Source organism: Silurus aristotelis (genome assembly GCF_946808225.1).
Source record: "Silurus aristotelis genome assembly, chromosome: 22".
In the NCBI taxonomy this organism is placed as follows: domain Eukaryota; kingdom Metazoa; phylum Chordata; class Actinopteri; order Siluriformes; family Siluridae; genus Silurus; species Silurus aristotelis.
This window is the reverse complement of record NC_139595.1, coordinates 4,702,970-4,723,166: the sequence shown is the minus strand read 5'-3', so window position 1 is coordinate 4,723,166 and position 20,197 is coordinate 4,702,970. Positions and strand designations below refer to the sequence as shown.

At 38.9% G+C, this 20,197-nt stretch overlaps 1 protein-coding gene across 2 annotated transcripts in view; it reads left to right on the top strand.

Annotated features, from left to right (window-relative positions):
• Positions 1 to 20,197, top strand: part of ncana (neurocan a) — a 97,139-nt gene that overhangs the window by 32,914 nt on the left and 44,028 nt on the right. Inside the window, exons 4-8 of one of the 2 annotated variants that reach the window (XM_083526280.1) lie at positions 7,208 to 7,585; positions 10,693 to 10,867; positions 11,795 to 11,922; positions 12,210 to 12,491; positions 16,158 to 16,631. In XM_083526280.1, coding sequence (XP_083382406.1) covers positions 7,208 to 7,585; positions 10,693 to 10,867; positions 11,795 to 11,922; positions 12,210 to 12,491; positions 16,158 to 16,631 — 1,437 coding nt within the window. The remainder of the gene's footprint in view (positions 1 to 7,207; positions 7,586 to 10,692; positions 10,868 to 11,794; positions 11,923 to 12,209; positions 12,492 to 16,157; positions 16,632 to 20,197) is intronic. The other variant, XM_083526281.1, reaches the window with a different exon arrangement.

Genomic DNA, 20,197 nt, shown 5'->3' with positions numbered 1-20,197 from the left:
AATTATTTATTTATTTATTTATTTATTTATTTATTTATTTATTTATTTATTTATTTATTTATTTATGGGTTCACACCTTACATTTCAGCAACCATATTAGAATTCCTTCTTAAGGGACTTGAGAAGTTGGTGTGCAGCTTGTACAGCAGTACAGATTTTCTATGCTCTGAAAACTCAACAAACAGTCATAATGTCAAAATAGCTGGTAACAAAAGTGAGTACACCCTAAGTGAACATCTCAAAACTGTGTCCAAAGTGTCAATATTTTGTGTGAGCATCATTGTTATCCAGCACTGCCTTAATCCTGGACATGGAATTCACCAGAGCTGCACAGGTTATTGCTGGGATCCTCTTCCACTCCTCCATAATGAAATCACGGAGCTGCTGAATGTTAGACACATGCTGCTTCTCCACCTTCTGCTTAAAGATGCCTCACAGGTGTTCAATAGGGTTCAGGTCTGGAGACATACTTGGCCACTCCATCTCCTATACACTTTTATGAGATGTCTTTCGATGCGGTAGAATTAACTTTTCCAGCCACTTGAAATACGAGACCCAAACCGATTCCAGCATAAAATGTTTGTGCCCCTGTGCACAAAGCCTGCTCCATGAAGATATGGGTAACATAGGTTGGGGTAGAAGATTTTGGTCTGCTCTAGAGCTCAAACCCTACTGAACACCTTTGGGATAGATTGGAACACTAACCGCACCCTAAGCCTTCTTAACTCATATACATCAGCACCTGACTTTACTTTATTAACCACTACATCATTATAAGGAGGTTGTTATGATTATTTTGGATAAACCACATATGGAAGTGAGAGTCCACAAACGTTTGCCCATATATAGTTTAACTTAGAAATGGGAAGTCAGAGTGTAAAAAAGTATGGATGCCTCCATGTTTATCTTTTATTAAGCAGCAAACTATCCAAATAATTGTGCAAAGTGATGTAGATTTATGTCCTTAACACAGCAATCTGTATAGTTAGTCTTATTGATTTAACACAGCGATATTGATTGATCCAAAAAAGACTCCTAGAGTCTACCTCATTAAAAGTGTTAGCTTGTTTACCATGAATGCTGTGTGCAGTGACTTACCTGGAGAATATCATTCATAACTTATTGAGAAGTTTTTTAAACTCCCCACTCCCAAATTTTCTCTAATTTTCTCATCTATCTACCAACCAGGGAGGATGAAGGCTATCACGTGTTTCTTCTGAGACACGTAAAGCCAGCGGAGCACATCTTTTCAAACTGCTGCTCATGCAAAACACTTGTCTGTTTTGATTGATGAGCAGATAGAGTATGCCACCTGTCCACAGATGGTCCTGGCATCAGCTGAATTCAAACTCACAATCTCCAGGTGACAGGGCCTTTCTGTTGCACCATTTAAATTAGTGGTTAAGGCATTGGGCTTTGGGTCTGAAGGTCATGTGTTCAGGTCAGCAGTGGTGCTGAGAGAACTGGTTTGAGAAACAGTTTAGTGAGGAGAAATCAATTTACCAATAAAATATTGTCACTTTATAAATAACAAAAGTATAGCGCATCTACTAATAATTGCCTCGATGCTTTGTTTAGTCCATTAACTTAACACAGAGCACTGTGTTTCCCCACGGACCATTATTACTGACGCACCACCTGCAAAACTCTGGAGCGCTCTGGACAGGTAAACACAGAAGACGCTGCAGAATAAAAAAAGGGCTAAAAAAATAAAATTAAATCAAATTAAAACATAAAGAAAACATTGTACAGTGCGTTTCCTCTTTTGAAAGTAATTTGAAATCGTTTGAAACATGCCCAGGTGGTATGTCTGTGTCCTGTAGAAAAAACGTATCCTATCTGCATGAGGAATGTTTAGCAGAACTGGATACAAGGATAGTTTCAGATTGGTTACTACAAGCTAATCTGTAAGACTGTGTGCCTTTTAGTGTGTGTGTGTGTGTGTGTGTGTGTGTGTGTGTGTGTGTGTGTGTGTGTGTGTGTGTGTGTGTGTGTGTGTGTATATATGTGCTCATGATGCCTACGGAAATAAGAACACAAGGGGAAATCAAGTTGCTGCTTCCTTCCTTTGTGCACTGCAATCATAATCTGACACATTTGTTCACACACACATGCACAAACACACACATGCACCCCCCCACACACACACCTTTGAAGTAGGTTGGAAAAGCACTTCAGCCTCACCACTGGCTGAAACAGTAGAAGTGGCATTTTAATTATTCACACAGGGATTGATGGCTGGGTGCTGTCTACATGTTTTACTACCATATGCCTCCCTCTCTCTGTGTGCTACTGTCTCCCTCTCTGTTGGTGTTGCTACTGTATTCCCCCCCCCCCCCCCTCTCTCTCTCTCTCTCTCTCTCTCTCTCTCTCTCTCCTCCCTCTACAAGAGCCATATTGAGCAGTTTGACCAATTCCTCTCTCCCACTTACCCAGCAGCTGTTGCCATGGTTTTGCTTGATGATGGTTGAGGTCTGTGTGTGGGTGCAGATGTGCAGACGTGTGTGTGTGTGTGTGTGTGTGTGTGTGTGTGTGTGTGTGTGTGTGTGTGTGTGTGTGTGTGTGTGTGTGTGTGTGTGTGAGAGAGAGAGAGAGCGAGAGCGAGAGAGAGAGAGAGAGAGAGAGAGAGAGAGAGAGAGAGAGACATAGACATTAGAAGATAGAGGTAGGAATGAGGACAAGCTGTGCTTTCAGTGGCCCAGGAGTATTAATGCATCACCCCACTGAGTGAGTGATTGAGAGAGACAGTCAGACAGACAGACAGACAGACGAACATTTTGAAGGAAAGTAAAGACGAAATGCAGGGTAGATACTCGAAACGCTCTATTTGTGACTAGAGAAATGATAGAACTGACAAGACACAATGTGAGAACTGACTGAAGTAAACGACATGCGGGGATGGGGCACACATGTGCCAAATCGGAGAGGAGAAGAAAAAAAAAACAAGTGGATTTTTGAACAATAGCAAGGCTCTGGGGGGTCTGCGCAGTGAACGACGTTCTATCTAAATGCAGATTCGAGACAGATTCTTTTCGGATTTTACATTACAGAGGTTAACACGTTTTATATCCGTTATTCACATATTCAGACATATTTCATTCTTTATCTATAAGCTTCATTTTGTTATATATGAGAATGGGTTTTGGACATACTGTAGATGGAGAGAAGGAGCATTCAGATGAGAATCTTATAGTCAGATTTGCAGAATAGAGAGAGACAAAGAAAATGCCAGAGAGAGAGCGAGAGAGAGAGGGAGAGAGAGATGGAGAGAGAGAGAACATATTTTTGTCTAAATGCTGTTTTTTGTTCCTTTTTTTTCCTCTAAGTTCCTCCAGATTCCAAGCTAACAACTCAACTTCAAATATTTACACATGGACATTTTTTCCCAGAAACGTTTTTTTTTCTCAAGCTTGCCGCACACTGCTGTGTTAAATACATTGTTGGGAGATTCTTCGTTCAGTTATTCAAATCTCACAAGAGATCTGAGACATCTGAATGTTCTTTTCCTGATCTGTTACTAAACTTCAACTAGGAAACCCAAACCTGTTCTCGCATGACAATGCCCCTGTGCACAAAGCCAGCTCCATGGAGATATGGTTCATAGGGGTTGGTGTAGAAGATCTTGAGCGGTTTGCTATAGAGCTTTGATATCAACCCCTAGCTCATGTGCTACACTAACACTTATATATGCGGTGGGTGGTATCGAAAAGTTTCGAGACTAATGGTGCTAACTGGTGCTATTTTGTGCCTTATCATGTTGGTGATTTCAACATGCACAGCAAGTTAGAACAAAGAGCAAATGTGAAATTCATCAATGAGTCGTCAAGATCGGCGCGAACGGGAGCGCTGTATTGCTGTTCAAGGGGAATATTTTGAAGGTGATCGTGTATAAACGTAGATAAATTAAGTACTTTCTTGTAACCAAAGCTAGTCTCGAAACTTCTTAATACCACCTCGTATTACTGACCAACTGGAATTACAGTCAGACTCTGACCTACAACCACTCGATTTACGACATTTCGGAGATACGACGGTCACCTCAGATGAAAAAAAAATTAATACATTTTTTATTCCATAAAATCTTTCCAAATCCGTGTGTAAGTAGATTTCCCAACGCCGCAAACAGTGTGGGGAAGAAGTATACCTGGCAGGCATGCATTGTGGGTATCAGAGACGCTCTAGTCGGCGTGGCCTCGCATAGTTCAGACGTGTTCAGAGTGATCTTGTGCATTCTCGTATTATGTGAAGAGAATTTACCCTTTGCTGCTTTATTTACCATGGCTGAAAAACACAAAAGAACTACCTCTGCTGCTGGTCGAGCAAAGAAGCAGAGGAAAGCAATTTCTCTTGAGGAGAAATTGCGCATTATTAGGCAAAAAGAAGCCGGCGTTTCGGTGAGCGTGATTTTGCATGAATCCGGTTAATCTTATTTGACCATCTCAGCAAAGAGAAGTGGGCCTATCGAAGAGATGGAGGGATTGCTGTCTGTGTGGATGGAAGACCAGAATCAAAAACACTCTAACCATGCTGACCATCCAAGCAAAAGCTACGAGCCTCTTTAATGACCTGAAGAAGCAGCTGAATGACCTCACTTTCGTGTTTCACTGCAAGCCATGGCTGGTTTGATCGCTTGAAGAAAAACTTTAATGTGTTTACAGTGCCTCTTTAGGTCTGCATCGGAATGCATCATAGAGTAGTACCCTAACTACGTCGCAGGTTGGGGTCTACCTGTATATTATAATTCAGAGGACTACATTTGCTCGAGTTTTTAACTCAATATTGATTTTTTTGCAACACAGTAAATTTTGTGAAGTTCAGAAAAAGTTTATATTCCTGCTAGCTAGTTAAATTGCTAGCTTCTGTCATAAGGTTTGACTATACCCATTCTGACTATTGGCATTTCTATTGTCATTGTCAGTTACAGTCATATGACCAGCTTAGGGTGCATTTAGAGCTTTAATGATTCCCTAAGCATCTTACACAGAGAGGCAAACAAAAGTCACAAAAACACACACACACACAAATACACACATGCCAGAGAAAAACTCAGATTAATGTGACTGTGACCAAAGTGGTGCCCTTTCCACTGACTCTTCTCTCTCTCACCATGATCAGGCCATCGGTCTCCTGCCGAGTGTGTATAATGGTGCTGACATCAATCAGTAACCCCACTTTCATTACCGCCCAACACACACGCGCGCACACACTGTTATTTAGTTAATTAGAATATCATTCAAAAGCAGTGGCAGGAACGAACACTATCACTAACAGTCATCGCTCTCGGCTGAAAATCCATCCAGTCTTTAGATAGACATTGGAAACTTACGTTTTTTTTCTCTTTACCTCATCAACTGTTTCTGCTAAAGATTTCCTCTGGTCAGTGCTGCCACCATCACTTTCACAAGCCGATGCAGGTCTCAGAGTAAACCAGCTGTAACTCTAAATTTAGGAAGGGGAGCTCAGTGGTTAAGAGGATGGACTTCTGATTGAAAAGTCATGAGTTTAAACCCCAAGCTTTCATGTCTTGGCCTTTGAGTAACCAGCAATTGCTCAATTGCATAAATAGGATAATTGTACGTTGTTCTGGGTATGAGCTCCTGCCAAATGACATAAATGTAAATTTGCTTTCTGATGCAATGTGTGTGTGTGTGTGTGTGTGTGTGTGTGTGTGTGTGTGTGTGTGTGTGTGTGTGTGTGTGTGTGTGGTGAATGTCTCTAAATCTATACTAATCTGGATACATTTTAAAAAGTCATTTTTGTTTAAATCCGGTCCACGTCTGCATTTTTTCGTTTTCAGTTGTTCCCAAAAGTTGCCCATCCAGTCTGAAAACACTTACGTCCCTGCACTGCTATGAGCAAAACGTAACACGCTTAGACCTCTTTCATTTCCACCTGTCATTTTTTTACTTTCCGGCTCTTTGAAACTTTATGAAAATAACAAAAAATACGTCATTGTTTTCTAAAGTCTCCATTTTCACAGTCCACACTAAAAACAGCGTTTTCAAATGTATCCACTTTGCAGAGCATTTTTAAAAAACTATTTTTTCCTTGACAGAAATTGCCCTCTCAGTGTGGATGGAAGGCCAAAACTCAGAGAAAGATGTGTTTTCAAATGAAAATATTGTGAGAGTAGTGATTTTGGTATTGAGTACACCTGTGCTCAGACAGTAGCTAGGTGAACCGCAGCATGGAAGTGTGTGCAAAGCTTTGGAGTTGAAGTTCATGTCAGCCATGTTTGGAGGTTGTGGTGTGGAGTTTCAGCCAAATAAATTCATGATGAATACCGACAAACAGTTCTTGTTTCAACTCAGTTCTTGTTTTTCTGTATGTGTTTTTTTCCTCCTGAATCTTTTTTCTACAAAAAATCATGATATAGAAAAGATGAAGAGTACACAATAGAATTAAGAAGTCCACCATCAAACCTCTGTCACTATCGGAATTTGTTTCTCGTTTGTGTAAAACGAAAACTTTTTCTCACCGCTCATTCTGTTCTCTTCAACAAACTGCTTTTAAAACGAATAGCCTCCGTTCGCTTATCCGGGTCGTGTTGCGATGCTGCCAGTGCGAATAGGTAATAAGCATGATTATTTTACAAACATTTTAGTCAGAACAACCCCATACATGTCTGTATATTATGTTGGAAAACTGCATACAGAATGGATCTTGATCTTGTCACTATGAAGTTTACGCTTGACACATGCAGGCAAGTGAGAAAAAAATAGGCAGAGAAAAGAAGTAAAATGCATGTGATGGATGTGAGTAACTTGTCTTATGGAGCTGGAATGGTTTAGAATGATGGTGAAAATGGAAACATATCACTATGAAATAGGTGTACATTCTCAGTCGAGTACATCTACCCTGATGAGGTACACTTTATAGACAAAACGTTGTGGACATCTGACCATGAGGTTTGTATGTGCTTTTTGAAATCCTATTTTGTGTTAGAATAACCTCCACTCTGCTGGGAAGATGTTCCACTAGATTTTGAAGTGTGCTTTTGAAGATCCTGCAGAAACAGAAACGGTTAAATGATGCCAAATGCAGATTTATTTTTTCTTATTTTAAATGCAAATTTCAGATTATAACTCTGTGTTTTGTTTTTCTAGTAATACCCATCTCTACATCCATTGATCTCATTTCTTTCCAATTTGTCTAACAACTTTGTTCCACTTGGTTGTAATTTGTTATTTTTTCCTCTTTATTGCAGACCTGAGTAATGCTGAAACTCTGGTTACCGTGCACAAAGTAACACACCCCACCATCCGAGAACCTCTCGCGGGCTCTGCTCTCCTTCCCTGCGTCCACACCCTGCCGCTCAGCTCCGACCACCGTGGTCAGACTCCGCACGTGCAATGGACTCGTCTCGAGGATGGCAAAGAGACCACTGTGCTCTCACTCGAGGATGGAGAAGTCCGTGTACAGCGGGCATACCTAGGACGCCTCAGTTTGCCGGGGTACCACTCGAACAGCCTGAATGTCTCGCTGGCTCTCTCGCAGCTCCGCAATAACGACTCTGGGACCTATCTCTGTCATGTGATCCTCAGAGACACTTACGAGCAAGACACCATCACGCTGAAGGTTACAGGTGAGATTGAAAATCAAAACACATCAAACAATAAATATCGTGAAAGTTAAACAAAATTTTGCTGGTTTAATACATACAACATCCAAAGAACTGTGATATAAAGAAGGCAGACCAGCATTTCTATTCTTAAATCTCTTGGCTCGTGTCAGCATGATACATTATTGGGATTGAGAATGAAGAACAACATAGCAAAAGCAGGGAAATTTGATATTCAATGCCTTTTATATCGGCAGTTGTGATTGGCTCTTACTGATAGTACATTCTCACAATGTACACTAGTAAATCATTTACCAAAACTTACCACATACAATATGTACATACACACATTTACTAGAGCACCTGACTTTTCCAGCTATATGTAGATCTCTACAAGCACACTTCAAAATCTAGTGGGACATCTTTCCAGAAAAGTGGTGGTTATTATAACAGCAGGTAGGCACTAAATGTGAAATGTTCAAAAAGCACATTCGAATCTTATAGTCAGGTTTCCGCCAACTTTGTTTATACAAGTGTGTCAGGCAAATTTCAACAGCCACTAAGTGCACATTCATTCAAGGTTCCCTGGTGGTTTAGTGGTTAGGATTCAGTGCTCTCACCGCTGTGGCCTGGGTTTGATCCCCGGTCAGGGAACCAACCCCAGCCTTTAGGGTTGCACAAGCTGGTTGCACTCTTAGTGCCGGTCCCAAGCCCGGATAAATGGGGAGGGTTGCGTTAGGAAGGGCATCCAGCGTAAAAACATGTGCCAAATCGAACATGTGGATCATGAATATGGATGATCCGCTGTGGCGACCCCTAATGGGAGAAGCCGAAAGAAAGAAAGAATAACTAAGGCACATTCAAAGGATACTAATCATACACCTGAAAACAATCACACTTTACCTTGTTCAAAAGGCACTAGTTTCGCTTTTTCATTAAAAAGTAACTCTGTTGGTGATAAATAGATACCAACAAGCGACAATCAAAACAAGTTTCAAACAGAGCGTGTGCTCGAACCTGATTGGTGGCTTGCTGCGTGTTTGACCAGTTTTTATCGGTTTTAAATACAAAGGAACGACTGATTTTGCTAAATGTAGTGAAGTTATATATAAGATATTTCACTTCGAAATGTAGTGAAGTTAAAGTAAAAGTCTCCTTAAATAAAAAAATACTTCAGCAAAGTACGGATATGCAAAAAAGCTACTTAAGTACAGTAACAATACATTTACTTCCTTACTGTCCACCACTGATCTCCACCCACCTTCTGTGTCTTAAAGGATAAGCATTCATCTGCTACACTACAAAATTAGACTTTCTTTATCATATTTTTTTTAATAATTTTCTCTTCAATTATACGTGCACATGTGTGTTTCAGCATCACATTTCAGACAGTATCCTGCAACAAATCTTCTCTTAGCTTCATGGCCATTTATTGTAAATGAAACACATCTGTATTTTCAGCCAACTTTGTAGTTTCATATGGGTTTGGAATACAGATATACTCTGAATTTTGCTCAAAACCTTTTTGACCTAAATGATATAATCTTTTAGTTTTTCATAATACATGAACAGTTCCTGCCAGTGGGCTTTTTTTTTTTTTTTTTTTACACTGTTGTAAAAAGAGAACTGCTGCAGGTCCCTGGTGAAAAGAGCAATATGGTATAGGAAAATTATAAAAAGTTGTGGTTAAAGGGCAGGGGCATTATGTTTATGGTTTATTATTGATCACATAAGTTTATTAGGTTTAAATTAGAACGCATTTTCATATAAGATTTGAGCAAGGAGATACTGTGCATTGGACTCTGGAAATGGAAAATGCATATTTAAAGAAAATGATATAGTCCAATACAATATTAGATCAATTATTACAAATAGCACTGTGCATTCAGCCAACCTACTATATAATCTGAAGTTAGAGTCGATCAGTTTCCAATCAATAGGATGTCAATCAGGTGTCATTGAGTGTCCTGTTTTATTTAAAGAACACGGATCTATCAAAGTCTGATCTTCGCAGGCTTTCATGGCACGAACAAAGGAGATTCCTGAGAACCTCAGAGAAAAAAAAAAGAGTTGTTGTTGCTCATCAGTCTGGAAAAGGTTACAACACCATCTCTAAAGGGTTTGGACTCCACAGTCACACAGATTGTATAGAAAGAGGAAATCTAAGATCATTGTTACCCTCCCCAGGAGTGGATGACCGACAAAGATCACTCCATAAGAAAGACGTGTAATAGTCAGCAAGGTCACAAAGGAATCCAGGGTAACTTCATAGCATCTTAAAGCCTCTCCACAGCCTTGTGTGTAACTGAAACTTAAGCAGGGAGATACTGAGTTGTTGGACTCACCATGGACTGTGGGATTCAACATCAGTAGCTTTTAAACCTTTATTAAGTCTAATTTTTATGATAATGGACCATATAGGAACTCATATGCTCGGTCTCCATCAGAAAATGCATAATCAAACACAGACAATTTTCGAGTAGGAATATAGTACAATCCTATAGAGACTGATTATTACAAACAACACTGTTCATTCAGCCAACCTATTATATATTGTGATTACATTTGACTTCTTACTCCAGTCGTCCTTACTAAGAACTTTGACCGATGTTAACTAGCTCTCTGCCAGGAGCTTGCCGGGGCGGCCGTCAATTATGAAACTCCAGAGAAATGGGGGTCGATAACCAACCCCAAAGGTCCACTTTTAATTTAGGATGCTGAAGTGTGCCAGGAAGATGCTGCCTCCATAATGAGTCCTCAAAGCCGTGGTGAATGAATAACTTACTAATCATGATCGATTTATTCTGTCAATATAATATGCAATTCTTTTTTTTTTTCTTCATTTCCCAGCAGTGATAAATTCCACGCAGCTTAATTCTCATTTTCATGCGTGTCTGTCATTAATGGGTTAATTACCCATTACTCTTTAATTAGAATCTTGGGATTGATTACCTATAATGCTGCAAAAGTTCATTAATGAAATACAGCAAGCCTTACTGAAGAGCTGAACAGCTGAAATACTGTATATGACAGGATAAAGTTGTTTAGGCTTTGTTTAAAAGATTATTGAGGATTTTATTCATTTTCTGACTGTGTGTGTTTGTGTGTGTATGTATGATATATGTGTTCAGGGGTTGTGTTTCATTACCGTACGCCGGCTCAGCCTTACTCTCTGTCGTTCGCGGATGCTGAGCGTGCGTGCGAGCAGAACTCGGCTCAGATAGCATCTGCTGACCAACTCTGGGCTGCTTTCCACTCGGGCCTGGACGAGTGTTCAGCCGGCTGGCTCAGAGATCAGACTGTAAGGTTAGCTGTGCTTAAACTTACTTTCAGCAGAATGTTATGCATATTAAAAAAAGGATTTACAATTTTTTTATGGTACCAGTTTATGAGTTCATGCATATAAAAGCGACTAGCTGCACAGCTTCTAGTTTCACAGGGTGACAACTTATTGCCAACTTGTAACAGACGGAAATTAAACTGTCTGATTTCATTTGTATGTGTGCACAGAAAAGTTTCGCAAAATTCAACCGAATGTCTTTTTTAACCGAGATTCAAAGGTTAAGTAAACAATAACCTTTTACCGCCATAGCCCTTTTATTTTTACTTAGCCGAGGGCGTCTCTTTTGATGTCGTCGCAGTACATTTGAATTTTGGCCTTAGTCTTTATTCGAAAGCACAGTATTCGGTAACTATTATGAATTATTTAGTATCTGCAACAAAACTAATAATAGTGGCACAACAATGAGGACATAACCCTCATTCTCTGAGAAGAAAAATGCTGAAAATTGACTTGACAGTAAAAAGCAGTATGGACCCTGTTAAATGCATACTGATTAGAGGAATCAGTGCACATCTGCTAGCCAATCAGAAACAAGTAGCGTTTAGTATAAACACAATATAACCAACAGGCAGGTGTGCATTGATTTCTGCATCGTCGCTTTATCGTTTGCATGACATTTGCAAATTAGAGCCACTATTATTTGTGCTCAAGCCATTTTCAGCTGCTCATTAGCAACAATGCCATCCCCCCGGGCATCCGACGTGTGACCGTACGCACCGCCGCTCTCCTCTCCTGAGCCCAGGCAGCCGTACAGGATCCTCCATTAATGGATCAAAGCAATTATTCATTAATGACACCGATGTCCGTGCTGCATCGTTTGCATAATATCAGCTGGAAATGCATCCTGGGGAATGCTTGGAGGATTTCACGCTTAGCTCAGCTCTTCACAGGTACCCGATTCAGAAACCAGAGCTGGGCTGCTACGGACACAGCGAAAACGTAAGAGGGGTGAGGAATTATGGGAAGCGAGACGCCTCCGATCTGTTTGACGTGTACTGCTTCGCCGGCGCCATGCAAGGTGAAATGACAGATTCGGGAAAGCTGTTTGATGATGTTTAAGGTTGATTTTAGTATAAAACGTTTGCTTTTTGTGTTAGAAGTTATCTGTATTCGGAGACTCGTTATGATTTAGCCTGCAGGAAGATGCCGGGAATGTCTGGCATATCTTTATTGTCGTGCATTCAGCAAGCTCTGAAATGCAATAGTGAAATAAAAAACGATTATGTCTAATACTTTATCTATGAAATAGGAATATAAATTTTCCGAGCAAGGATGGGTCAGTATGGATTTGTGCTTCCTCTCCAGGTGAAGTGTTCCCGCTCTTGGCTCCAGGGAATCTTACCCTGGCCGAGGCTGTGGCTCAGTGCGCTGTCCTGGGCGCTCAGCTGGCCACAGTGGGTCAACTCCATCTGGCATGGCGCTTTGGCCTGGAGCACTGCGAACCCGGGTGGCTTGCAGATGGCAGTGTGAGGTCCTCAGTGATTAAACCGCGTCTTGAGTGTAGGAGCGGAGAACCCGGGGTGCACATTGACTCATCCACAGAGCTCGGCAATTTGACGGCCTTGTTCAGTGCATACTGCTACAGAGGTACACACTCGGTTCTATACAGAGGAAACGCTTGTTCTCTCTCTCTCTCTCTCTCTCTCTCTCTCTCATAGGACGAGATATAGGAGGGTTTGGGTCTCATGTATGTGGAAATGTAGTCATCATGTACATGGTATGAGAGTTATGTTTATACAAATAAGATGCCACAACCAAAAATAAGTTATAAACAGGTTTTTTACTTAGAACAATTCTAGATTTTTTTTGTCCTGTGTCATTTTCTATCAATATAAGCTGGCTTTTGCACCAAGCAAAGTCTCTATCCAAATCAAGTAACATAAGTGTTGCAATTTAAAAACTGCATATGTGTAACATGAGGGTAACTGTGTATGCGCTTTATTTAGGGCAAACCAACAGTGGTAGTCAGAGTCCACAGCATGTGTTTAAACTTAAGCATTCACATAGGAGAGAAACATTAAAGCCACAAAGGAATGGAAGGGCTTAGGTTTTAATAGTCTGAGTAATCGGAACTAAACACAGTACAGGTGAACACAGCTGGGTAACAAAGCTTTGGTAATAGAATGTTTGTTGCATATGAACCCAAATCGTATTAAATATGAAACCATGAAAATGATGGCTTGTTTCTGTTTTGTCTAATGCCAAAACTATTGTAAACATGGTGAACTGGCATAGTTTAAATTTGAGCTATCACTGATTCGATTCGTTAAAAATATCATGGGTGGGTGGGTGGCAATAAAAATCAGCAAAGTGTATGCATGGGATTTTACACATCACTGCATTATTTTGTTATTCATAAAAATGGTCAAAATAGTATTTTGGATTAGTTACAGTATGTCTATGATAGTTTATTATAGTATCTATATAGTAATTTTGAATATTATTCACTGAATATAAAATATTTATTCAAATATTTTGTTCTGATAGTAACAGATGCAACAGATTGTAACGCGTGCTTGCAAACTAAATCGAGGAAATTGGTCTATAAAAATAAACCTGTGATTGGGTTGAGTTTTATTCATTTTTATTTGGAAATATATGTGCATACTAACCTTCATACTGTATCTTATACAACAAGTCATTGGTCATCGAGGCCCTTTATTGAAAAAAAAAAAAAAAAAAAAGAAGTAATTTGGACTGTAATATACTTGTTATTTATCAGAGTATTAAATTGTTTGTTGCTGTTATGAGTTATTATGATGAGCCATGATCTTCTGAAAAAGACTGACAGAGGTCCTTTGTATTGATGGTACCTAGCAACCTCTATTTTTTTGGATGACATTTTAGTGCACATTGCAGTCGAAGTGCGGTCAGTAATGTGAAACACTCCATCAGAGTAAATAAGAAGGAAATGGACGCTTGGGAATCTGAATCTTTTTTTTTTTTTTTTATGGCCCCGCCTGATACATTGCCAGCCAGAAAAGCACAGGGGAGTTTCACCAACATTATAAAGTCCCTCTTGAGACCTGTGATGTATTTAATAGAGGATGAACTCACAGAAGAGCCCAAAAGAGATGCCTCCGGCACACAGACTACCGCTGCTTAAGGCTTTTTTAAAATAGAGATTTATTTACTCTTCTGCAGTTTCGATGAATTATAGATATTTTGTGCATTTCTTTCCACACAGCTTGTAATTCTGGGTGGATTCTTTTTTTTTCTTCCCTCCTGCATCCCTTGTTGATCTTGCCAAGGCATTTATTGAGTCTCTGTGTTTATTTTTGCCTAATGACTTTGTAGGTCTGTGCCACAGACAAAATCTGAAGCTAAAGCCACGAGTAGACATTTACAGCTATGCTGTGTATGCTCAGACAATGCGAGTGCAATCACTTAATACAATTAAAATCTAAATGTGCCTGAACCTACAATGGCCTAAATTGGTGCCTAAATTGGAGCCTAAATTCCAACTCACTAATTCCATAAAATATGTACATTTTATAAAAGTGAACATTGTGTACCTCACAAACATTTTTCTTTAGTTACAAAAAAATAAATAAATAAAAGGTGCTGTGAGTTACTTTTGGAAGCCTAATAGCTATTTGTAGAAATGGATAGTCATAATAAAAAAAAACATCATCTACCGTGAAAGGAGTATGGGGATAATAACAACCTAAAATGTCTTTTTCTGAGTCATCAAAACAGCAGAGCCATGGATTTTTTCATAGGGGTGGCCAGGATAGGGCCATCAGTTACTCTGGGGTGGCACAGAAACCATTATGCAGAAATCGAGAAATCATTATGCAAACAACCAAATCACAATATATAATGTGCAATTGCTTCAGTATTTCAGTTTGAATTACAATTAATATAAAGTTCACAAAAAATATATAGTCATAGTTTACTTACCCTCATGTTGTTCAAAACTATTTGTTTAAATAAAATATTTGCAATTCACATTGAATCAGAATTCATGCTAAAACGACTTAAAGAGTATGAATTTTATTTTAAGTGCAAATAATAAAACTTTAGCAAACTTACAAGCTATTTACAAAATCTCCCCAATTTCTTTTTACAAATCCTGAAAAACTGCACTATTTTTGGAAACACTGGATAAAAAGTTTCTCAATCCACATATCATATAGACATGATCAAAGATCTCCTGGATCAATATTCTAGAAATTATTTATCTTTTAAAAATGCATTTAAGCACATGTGGCTAGTGATTATGCCCATTGATTATGCCTATTGTGGCCCTAGCTTGAGTCAGTTAGCCACTGCTTTTCAGCTCATTACAGCAGTTTCATTCAACAGAGGTCTTTTCCCTTAAACAAAGCCTTGTTTTTGTATTGATATTAGCAAGATAGCACACTAAAATCTAACAGGGTTCTGATGGATCAAAACAGAGCAATCTTTTCCCTTTAACAAGACCTTGTGTTGGAGCTAGCTACTGATTATAGGTTGCTAGTTCACTATTTTCTTTGTGCTGTGAATCTGCAGAATCCCAGTGAAGCACAAACCATTCAACAATCTAGATAAAAATAAATGCTTGTGTTAAAGGGAAATGAATTTTTAATGTAGTACTCTGTAGTCATTTATACTGTTGTGATCATGAGAAGAGAGCAAATAACAGCAAGGGATCATCAAATCCTCTGGTTTAAGTTGCAATCTAAAGGATTTACACTATATAGACAAAGGTTTTTGGACACCTGACCATAATATTGGTATGTGCTTTTTGAACATCCATTAGGTTATGTTATAAAAAGCTCCACTCTTCTGGGAAGATGTTCCACTATATTTTGGAGTATGATTTGTGCTCATTCAGCATTAGTAGGGTGATGTGGCCTGGGGTGTGTTCCAATTCATTCCAAACAAGTTCAGTAGGGTTAAGAACAGAGCTCTATATCAGGCCACTCAAGTTCCTCCACTGCAATAAAGACATAAAGTATGTCTTTATGGATCAGGCTTTGTGCACAGTTGGATTGTCATGCTGGAACAGGTTTGGGTATCCTAGTTTAAGGGAAGGGAAAATTTCATGCTACCGCATCCAAAGAAATTCTATACAAGTGTGTGCCTCCAACTTCAAGGTAACAGTTGGTATTGGGATTGATTCATCCTATTTGGTACCCAGATTGTGATTTGGGACAACGCTTTAAGTCTAATTGAGTTCATATTATTTTCCTGTCAAAACCGTTTACAAAATCCCAAATGATTTTGTGCATCATTGATCAAAATTCTATCTGACTTCCTGCATTTCAGAATCACAGGATTCCTCTACTGAGCCACCTGTTTCCCAGCCATCAAACTGGACTGGCCAAGTAGATCTGGATGCCGAGCCCATTATAATCAGTATATCTGAGTCTGATGATTATATTACGACACGTCTCTGTGTAGAGGATGGCTCCCTGGATTGCAGCCAAGAAGATTCAACAACAATTACCTGGCAGGACATATCTACCACGCTATCGGACATCACCCCTGAGAGGCTCAGAGAGGAAAATAAAGGCCATGAGGTTACAACAGTAGCCTTGCCAACACCGACTATGACTCAGAAGATGGACTCCTTTAGAAACATAATGAGCTCCTGGTGGAAACCCTGGAACTACCTGACAGGAAACAATGAGGAGGAGAGCGACACCACTTCAAATCCTCTTACCACAGTGCCTGGTGCGATAGGTTCTACGGTCCCTGAAGTGCATACAAGCACACAGTCTGACGATTCTCCAGCATCAGGTAAGAGCGAACAATAATTGACATTCTTATTAGGGAAATAATAATCTTTTAGTAGTATAGAGGAGTCCGAAACTGAAACGTATGTTTCTCTAAGCCAGCGCTCTATATCATTAAGCATATCAAAAACTTATTTTCTTAGTGCACACTTTCATCTCTGTTATCTTTGCCTTTTCTGTTTTTCTTAAAGCACCCTTTAGACCTGTTTTCAAAGGTTCTGTTCTTGAAGTTCCATCTTCTTTTCTTTTTGTTTTTTTGTACTTCTCTCCCTTGTGCCTTTGTTTTTCTTTCAAAAAAAAAAAAAAAAAAAAGGAACGAGGTTGCCACATCAAGCCTCTCATCTTTATGCAGACAGTTGGTTGTGAAGATGCTGTCACGAGCGAAAAAAGAATACATGGGTAATCAGGATGCAACAGAGAATGAATCCATTATTTGGAATAAGCAAATAATGTGATGCAAATACAGATCCGGACAGGAGACACACTTCTTTTTAAAGTGTTTTTTGTTTGTTTCGTTTTGTTGAAACAGCTTGTTGAGTAGAGTCTTGCATTGGGACTGGAAAACACGTTGGCAGTCTGATGTTAGTTTTTTCATACACAGAGGGAATGATGACTTGGGGAAGTGTTAACTTAGTGGTTAAGGCATTGGCCTTTCGATCTGCAAGTTGTGAGTTGAAATCCCAGCCGCACCAATCTGCCACTCTTGGGCCCCTGAGGTAGGCCCTTAACCCCATAGCTGCTTAGTAGTCAGGAATTAGATAAATGTAAACTGCTCAGGATAAGCGCCTTTGCCAAATGAACCTCTTGGGCATGAGTGTTGTTCAGGTGTGATGATTGTAATCTGAAGAAAAATAAATCTTTAACATGATTGATGCATTGACAAATGTATTTAAAACATTCATTTATTCATCCTTAGTAGCTGCCTGGACAGGGTCACGGTGGTGTAAATCAGCTGCTAGTTGTTTTTTATTTGAGGGATTATGAACATGTACCTTTGTTAGAAAATGCTGCAAGCAGGTACAAACAAAAGAAATACTATAATTGTACCAGTAGGATCTGTATATCAAGAAAGGCAACAACAAAATGTCTGTCCACGTCTGTTTCTCCACTATCTGAAAGCCGATATGAATAGTTAAAGCATTAAACAGATACACATACAAATGCTAACAGTTGCATAGAAGAAGTAAGCAGCTAGTGTGCTGTACAGGCTGACCCCAGGTTTTTTTTATAGCAGTGGTGTGTAAATCTGACCCTTGCTCCTAATTCATTCAGCTAATCTCTAGTAATTAATTCTTTAGTTTGAGGTACTGGGTGGTCAGTGTGTCAGCATATGCGGCTTGTTGAATATCTGGCTCCTAATTTACTATTCCTTGAGGACTGAGGGTCGAATGTCATTGAGGCAGAGCTGTACAGTCTCGAAATGCAGCATGTGAGGTTAAATTAATATAAGTAGCAACTAAAATCTAAAAAATCTTAAGAGGGAGCAGTGGTGTTTAAACACATTATTAGGTTCAGAGCCATTATTAGGCTTAAGTTTACATTTCAGAAATATACCAGTTAATATACATAATGCTGAATATTGATTGCTAATATATATTCTTTTGGTCTTCCATAATTTTATTTTGTTCATGCCTGCTGATGTATTCTTCTTCTTTTGGCTTCTCCCATTGCCCCTACACCATTTCTCTTAGCATCCACACCATAGTTGAACAGTTTAAACCCACCTCCAATGTTCCTGGCCTTTCCATGCGGTCTCCTGAACACACAACATATCTTCCTTTCTCCGCTCTATCATATCAGCTACCTCTCTTTACCAGATATAATACCAACATTTAAAGTGCCCACCCTAACCTCCACTCCCCTACACTTCTTTCCCTGCCGTCTCTGTAGACATCCTCCTCCTCTCCTTCTTCCTTCTTCAGCCAACAGTAGCCCAATTTCTACCGGTATCCTGTTTGCTAACGATACCTGTGGCGGAACAGATTAGTTCATATTGTACTTCATAATGCTCTTAGTATTTAATTAAGGAATCATTTTACAGAATTCAGCATGTTTACATTGAACTAAAATGACATGCCTGATTTCAGCCTTAAACGAAACAGTAGTCTCTGGGAGAAAACATGAGAAGAAAACCTCCTGAACCTTCTAGATCCAGACTTTTCAATATTTTCTTGTATATAGTGGTGGACACCAGAATATAAGCAACAAATAAAATAAAAAAATTCACCAGTTATCGCATTTAATTTCTACTTCGTACATAATTAAAATATCTGATGATTGGTGATGTTGATTTGACTTAAGAGCAACTGTAACTTGTGTGTTAATCACAAATGTGACTAATAACAGTCAAATAAATGCTAGATTTCCACCTAAAAATTATCCTAATTATAAGTAGAGACTATTTATTTTTTCAATTTTAAAAGAGGTAATGTCAAACATTTGAACCTGTGGTAAATATTGGGCCATAATTGCCATGATATCTAGAACTCTTTTAACCCTTGATGTCATTAATTTTTCTGTACAGTACTGTATGACTACCAGTTAAAAGCTAGCAAGTGAATGCTAATCCTGTACCAGGGTATACCCATGACTAAAACCCATTACCTTAACACTTTTTTATTTTTTTCATGTAACTTCAGATGAATCAGTTTGTACTGAATATAGTTGTACGTGCATTGACATTAGGACTGTTGACTGTTTGTCTCTCTTCATCACTGGTTACGATTGGAAACAGGTTCATCGGAAAGATTGCAGAAGTTTTTGAAAGAGAACAGTGTGCTGGATAAATATGAGTTTGTGCCCGAGGGAGAAATAAAGAAGAGAGAAATGGTGGGGCATGAAGTCTGGGCATGCCTGGGTTATTGTAATGGATGTTGCCTTGTCAGTACTGCTACTTCAAATTAAACCTAGTGCCTGAGCTCTGTTCTCTAGAGCAAACTAAGCAAAGTCAGTGCTCCCTCTAAGCCTGTTCCAGTTCCAGGCTGGATCCAGGCTAGAAACCCTAAAAGAAATTCCTTGTGTCATGCAGTTAAATTTTATATATATATATATATATATATATATATATATATATATATATATATATATATATATATATATATACGTGGCCTTATTTGCACAAATCTTTGAGTAGTTGAACTTACTGTTTAATACATTTGAATGTATTAAAATACATTCATTCTTTATTTTAATTAAAAACCTAGTTTCAAATTTGTGTTTCTGAGGTTGACTTAGGATGTCGATTTGGGACAGTGTCCTATCAATTGACTGACAAGTTATTTTTTATTTTTTATATTCAACTATATTTACTGACAACAACTAAAATACAATTTGTACAATTGCCACAGATTAAAAATTTGAAATCTAAATGTAAATCCAGATTTCTGTAGAGCAATTGTGTGTCAATGTTCATTGCTAAAAGTATGATACAAATTTAAAAAATTTTTTGTAGTGAATAAGGAGTTTGTTTTTCATTGCCAGCTGAAGTCTGATCGGTTTTGGTAGCTGCTACACTTCACTGACTTCATTATACAGCCAGACTTTGGTGTTAGTTGAGACAGCTTAAGCTTT